This window comes from Sinocyclocheilus grahami, unplaced genomic scaffold, assembly GCF_001515645.1.
Source record: "Sinocyclocheilus grahami isolate Dianchi unplaced genomic scaffold, SAMN03320097.WGS_v1.1 scaffold275.1, whole genome shotgun sequence".
NCBI lineage: Eukaryota > Metazoa > Chordata > Actinopteri > Cypriniformes > Cyprinidae > Sinocyclocheilus > Sinocyclocheilus grahami.
In genome coordinates, this window is record NW_015505454.1 from 56,286 (window position 1) to 63,195 (window position 6,910).

Here is a 6,910-nt window from a genome sequence, read left to right on the forward strand (position 1 = left end):
TGACTGTATATTCAAGTAATCACAATGCCTAAATATAAGTTAAAAAGTGGGAGAGTGACTCAACTCTCAAAACGTGAATTATTGTGGAGTGGGATGACACGAAGGCTCTATCACTGCAACTCCGAAATCAGAGCACATTTGAATTAATCATAACCGAAACTAAATATGTCGGTTTATACGATCATGTCTTTTATCTTTTAAACGGTCCAGATTGATAAATCCTTGAAAACTGCTAGACTTGATTAGTTTTGACTGTGCAAAGTACTGTATTATGTTCTACAATATGAACTTAACAAGAGGCTTCCTCTAGTTCTGTGTAAAATTATAGAGCGACACGAAGGTAAGCGTATTATTGTTGTTGTTATTTTTTTAATTGCCGGATTATAATTAAGTATCAATGAATGACAGTTTTGAGTTGACTGTCATGGTGTGCGCATGAACGAGTGTGAAATACCTGCTAATTACGTTGCTTTTTTCTATCGCTTATACTGGGCACTTTTTGCATTTAAACGGGATTATTCTGACTGCTGACATTGAAAATCACGCATGTGTTGTTTCGAGGGTATCGGTTCATGTCATGATTGCCGTTTTGACAGTGTCTGCTTGCATATTTTATTCATGTTCGGTAGCTTAATTCCCTTTAATATAGGCTATTCGCCCCGATTTGATCCGTTTACCTGCGAAATTTATCTTATTTATAATTTATATTGTTTTGTCGTCAATATTTTGTTTTAAGGAGTTCAAATGGCCCTTATCAACCTTGACTTACATATTCTATAGTTTTGTCGTCAATATTTTGTTTTAAGGAGTTAAAATGGCCCTTATCGACCTTGACTTACATATTCTATAACATTATTTTGACAGTTTAAGTTTTGGGCGGGTTTTTGTGAGCTTTTGGGCTGGAAATCGTCCATCCAATCTGGCAACACTGGCAGCAACCATCCAAACAGACTGCTTGACTGCATGAATGAGACTAGTAATGTCTGCACAATGCACGCTGTCTTTGGGATTCAATAGCTGGGTGAGTCTGAATTTAGGATATGGTTTATGGAACAACAGAACACTTACTGTTCCTAATCACACCAACTTCAAAGCTGTGCTTGGCATTATCAAAGCAAAAACACATCAGATTGGAAAAAGCTTCTTTCCTGCTTCCACCCTCCAGAGATTCAATGACGTTTGAAGCACATTTATAGGAAATCTCTCACAGAGTTTATGGCATCCCATTCCCTACATCCCTATCCCTGGTTAAAACAACAAAAAAGCTGGTTTAAGCTGGTCTCCCAACATAAACGGATGAAAAGTTCCCAAAACCTCTCTAAAACCAACCAAGAGACCAGCCTGACCAAACGGGGAGACTAGCAAACCAGCTTTGGCTGGTTTAAAATGATTTTTTTTTAAATAGGGAAGCTTTATTCACCTGTATTTGAGATTATTGACATGGTTGCTGCCTAGAAGATCCTGGATGGTTATTTTGGTCTCCTCTCCCTGGTTAAAACAACAAAAAAGCTGGTTTAAGCTGGTCTCCCAACTTAACGGATGAAAAGTTCCCAAAACCTCTCTAAAACCAACCAAGAGACCAGCCTGACCAAACGGGGAGACTAGCAAACCAGCTTTGGCTGGTTTAAAATAATTTTTTTTTAAATAGGGAAGCTTTATTCACCTGTATTTGAGATTATTGACATGGTTGCTGCCTAGAAGATCCTGGATGGTTATTTTGGTCTCCTCCAGCAGGCTCTTAACTGCAGAATCTCCAGTGGCCAGTGCAACAATGCGTCCTGCAGGTAGAGACTTCAGCAGCTGACTAAGCCTCTTACTGTCATTACGAGAATCGTGCGTGTCGAAGCGCTCGTTACACACCACCTCCGCCGTGTCCTGATCAACCACCCGCAGGTTAATTCCACGGCTGAAGTTCTTCTGGAAGCCATGGTCACCGGTAACCAAACCTGAAGAAGGTACGGTGCGAGTGAGGAAGGTCCAGGACAGTCTCTCTGACCCGTGGAGCTCGAGAGTTCCTCCAGCATTCACACCCAAAAACTTGCGGCCCATCCCAGGAACCTCAGTCACAGCGGTTTCATCCGATCGGCCGACCAAGGTGATGGCAGCCAGGGAGCGATAGCGGCATTTTGGAGCCCCGATATGGAGAGCGCCGCCATCTTCTATCAAAATGTGGCGTGTTCGTAATGTAATGTTTTTGGAGCCTTTTCTATCATCGGCAAAGACAACTGAACCTATAATAAAATGAATGACATGAGCACAAAGATAAGACCTAAAACCCAAATAAATGTTCAAGAATTTTCCTTTCCCTAGTGAAAAATAAATATACTAAAATACCACAAATACATTTACATATTTAAATACCCAATAAAAAAAATACCCTGCAATTGTTCTTTTAGTATACTAAACCGGTACACTTAAAGTCTGCTAAATTGGAACAACTAATTTTGTACTTAATGCACTTTAATTGTGCGGAAGTAGTGCTGAAATCCAACGAAAGATATACTAAGGTATATTTGATTGTGCTAAAGTAGAACTATTGCAAGTGCACTTCGGGTACACTTTAAATATCTTGCAAACCGATATTATTCAAAGATCATACAATCCTCATCAATAGTGACATTAAAACACATTTTAGGCTTAATATTAAGAAATGTACGTTGTGCACAAATAGTATTCCAAATAAAGTTTAATTATGATTTTTATAACAGCAAGTCTCGAGCGATACGTCAGTACATATGTTAATAGATTTAAACTATACTTAGTATGAAATACATGTATTTTAAATATATTACTTTTTTACTAGCGTAATACAGAAATGTACAAGAATTAACAAGCCAGAGTGTTTTGTAAAGGTATTTTTTACACACTGCACAAATGATCTTACCTCCAGCCTGGATAGTGATAGAGTACAGGGTGGCAGATGAATCTAGGCGATAATGCTCACCACTGTGTACCACCACCACCTTTTTGAGATCATGGCCAGGTTTCCAGGAGTGCAGCACAGGGTTGTGATGGGGGCAGTTCTCTACAAAAAGATGTAGGAGGGCATTTCAGAGTCTGAGTACAAGTTGATTGAGTACAGTTTTGATATTGACAATAAGGATCAACGATAACGTTTTATTTTCTATTATGCCAAGCCAGTAGTTCAGATTTATACTTTTCCCACCACAAAAGAATGATCAAAATTTGTATTATTGTATTTTGATATTTGCTTTGCTAGAAATAATAGTTTAGTAATAATAAACATTAAATGTGAAGTTTTCTTTTATTGTCATACAAAAATGTTCCATTACAAATTGTACTATAAAATAGTATATAATTCCATAAATAAATTTTGCAGGAAAACTATGACCTACAATGCAAGTTACTGAATGGTCTGTAGTTTTCAACACATTCTTCCCGATACCATTCTTGAAATTTCAGCAAAACCTCATCCATGTTCGACATCTTTATACAGCTTAAAATGTTACAAATAATTTTATTAATGCTGCTTTTTTTCTTTACATCTATTCTGCAAAAAAACTAAACAATGTATCACCGTTTCAACAAAATATTAAGCAGCACAAATGTTTTCAACATTGTTCTTTAGCAACTAAATCAGCATATTAGAATGATTTTTTGTGTGTGTGATAATGAATATATTATATAAATATATTAAAATAGAAAACAGTTAAATTGTAATAATATTTCACAATATACTGTATTTTTGATTAAACAAATGCAGCATTGTTGAGCATATGAGACTTGTTTAAAGGGGTCCTATTATGCTTTTTCACTTTTTGAATTTTAGTCATTGTGTAGTGTGTATGTTTGGGCATAAAAAAGATCTAGAAAGTTACACATCTCAAAGTCAACTCCAAAGGGGGGTATTTCGTGTTTTTTAAATCCCTTTTCAATAACTACAACAAACGGCTCGTTTGGACTACAGCGTTGGTTTCCGGGCTTTGTGATATCACAAAGCGGCTCATTAGAATAGCATTACAAATAATTCCCACCTACAGAAATTCGAATGGTTGGGGGGTGGGGAGGGCGAGGTTGTGGTTAGAACGCTTGGTTGAGTGAGTGCATCAGACCAGATGACGACGAAGAAGAAGTGCTGCTGCAGAGTTAGTGCATCAGAGGAAACGAAGAAGAAGACCTGCTGTGCTGTAGCGTCAAATTTTCGGCATGTCTAGAACAATTCTTACAAGTACAACACGACGTAGCTGGGCACCGCGGACAGACGCCGAAGGTATGTGCCTACACTCATAGAAAATAATGTATTCGAATTTTAGAGACGTGGCGCGACGCTGTTTTTTTTCACCTCCGTGCCCAAACGTCTTTGTTTGGGCTTCCGAAAGCAGATGATGTCAGGAAACAGTGGTTGCAATTCATTTTTTAACTCTGTTCCTGAGCATTATAACCCCAATTTGCTATTGTGTGCTGCGCATTTTACTGAGGACAGCTTCCACAACACGAGTGAGTAGTGCCGGATTCCCAAAAGCTTTTGTTGAAAGACGAAGCAAGGGGCGGGGCAGTCCTGAAACAAGCTGTTTGCCAATCACAACGCACTGGGACAGCTAACCAATCAAAGCTAACTTCATCAAAGCCGGAACTAATCGAGCCGTTTGTGCCAGGCTGGGGAGAAAGGTATTTTAATAATGTAAATTATGTGAAAAAAAATGCATTTTTCAAACCACCAAGCATTAGAGTATGCTCTAGTACACCCCCAAAACAAAATCAAGACTTTGTAAAAGAGCATAATAGGACCCCTTTTAAAAAAAACATGAAAAAAGCCTTAATGACCCTAAACTTTTTAATGATAGTGTATTTCTCACACATTCAAGGTGATCGTGTCTTACCATCCAACACATCTTTAGAGGCAAGACTGAGGACGACTATGAGAATCAGTAGGAAAACACAGAAGAAGACTCCAACACAAATATAAGTGTTCTTCCTCTGCTGGTTTTGGGCACGTTCCCTTCTGCTCTCATCTTCTGACAGATTAAAAACCGAAGGTCGTGCAGGGGGCAGGACCGGGGGCTTCAGTGGGGGTGGCGGAGGAGACTTGGCTGGGGGTGGAGAACGAACTGGAACAATCCTGCCTGGAACATATTCTGATGACCGCTGAGGATTTCCGTTGGCAGGAGCCACAAAAATGGGGTGACTGCTGGGGCCATCACTCACCTGCATGGTATAACTGTCTGCCACGTCCTACGAGGGGGAAAAAAGAGAAAACTATAAAAGATAAGCTATCATTTAAATGTTTGGGGTCTATATTTAATGTTTTTGAAAGGAGCAAGGCTGCATTTATTTAATCAAAATACAATACACTATAATATTATGATTGAAATATTATTATAATTTCAAATAACAGCTTTCTATTTTAATATATTTTAAGATGTCATTCATTCCTGCGACTTTTTGGCAGCCATCATTTCAGTCTTCTCTGTCACATTATCTTTCAGAAATCATTGTAATATGATTTGATGAATAGGAAGTTCAAAAGAAGAGAATTTATTTATTACCTTTGATTGATTTAATGCATCCTTGCTGAATAAAAGTATTGACTTCTTTGAAAAATAAAAAAGACCCTAACCTTTTCAATGAGAGAGCATGCAAAAATTGTTTTTTTTTAAATATTACAAAATATGAAACAATATATTTGATATTACAAAACTACACTGCACCACCTTGACAGGCGTTAAGAATCAAGCTCACAAGTATTGTGGGCCAACCAAACTGGCATAAAACTGTTCCGACTTCATTTCGATCGGGTCTCAATTTCATAGTGGCATGACAGCGTACTTTGAAGTGCAAGCTTTCTGTGGGTTTTTCACGTTTTCAAGTTATCTACAAAACACATGGCACCAATTACGAGAAAAAAAGTGCTCAGTCGTTCAATCCGTGGCCCCTTCGTGCCACTAAACAACAGGCAAACAAGAAACTCTCCCAATAAAAGCCTGTCACACAAATATTTGCTTACCAATAACCACCTCAGCCAAATTCCGTAATTAACATTCAAAGAGACTTAAAAGTTCCAAATAGAGAATCTAAACAATTTGGCTTCAATGGAACCAAACAGTTGCTAATGCTTTTATAAACTTAAGTTAGAGTCTTCAGGGTAAATATCAATCACAAAAACTTTTCTAATCTTTTAAACATTAGGGTAGAATAGACCAACCACACTGACCCCAACACCCGTTGAACCGTATAGCACATTTATTATTGTGCTATTAAACTAATTTCATCGTTGCTTTGATCAACACAAAGATCGCACTATCACCAGATTCCAATCTGGCCATCTGCAGCTCCTCAGCCATAAACGCAGGGGCACAGCAATCACTATAACTGAGGAGGACATTCACCACCCCCCTTCTTTTGGGATATAATCAATACCCGTGCTTTAACGTGTCCCATCCCCCACTTTTCAAACAGTGTTTCTCCCCTGAACAAATGAAATCACATTTTAAAGGGGGATGAGCAATGAATCTCCTTAGTCTGAGGGGGCGAGTGGACAATGGCAGCCTATGGACAGAAACTTACAGGCCTTATCTGTGGTCACCCAGAAAGGTTGTGTAGTCTACTAGTGAAAGTATAAATGAATATAAGTCTTAAAATAATTCAAACATGTTCAGATGATTATTTGGGAAAAGTTTTCATAGATACGAAAACTTAATTACCAAAATAAAGTCACTTTCTTATGATGACCTACATTGCAAATGCAGAAACAGAAGATGCAGATGCATGCAAAAACCAGACTAAGATGGTCTCCCAACCTGGCCAAGCTAGTCTTCAGCTGGTTTAGATAGCCAGCCAGTTGTTCTCCCAGCCTGACCAGCTGACAAGTGTTTAAAGTCAAGTCTGAGGTTGGGAGACTGGCAAACAAGGTGGTTTACTGCATTTTATATATATATATATATATATAGAT

General features: G+C 38.3%; 1 protein-coding gene across 1 annotated transcript in view; it reads right to left on the minus strand.

Annotated features, from left to right (window-relative positions):
• The window catches only part of cemip2 (cell migration inducing hyaluronidase 2), a 31,689-nt gene that overhangs the window by 23,926 nt on the left and 853 nt on the right, over nucleotides 1–6,910 (minus strand). The window contains exons 2-4 of the mRNA XM_016291632.1: nucleotides 4,842–5,193; nucleotides 2,885–3,025; nucleotides 1,664–2,231 (exon numbers count right to left, since the gene is read on the minus strand). Of these exons, the coding sequence (XP_016147118.1) occupies nucleotides 1,664–2,231; nucleotides 2,885–3,025; nucleotides 4,842–5,172 (1,040 nt within the window). The 5' untranslated portion in view covers nucleotides 5,173–5,193. The remainder of the gene's footprint in view (nucleotides 1–1,663; nucleotides 2,232–2,884; nucleotides 3,026–4,841; nucleotides 5,194–6,910) is intronic.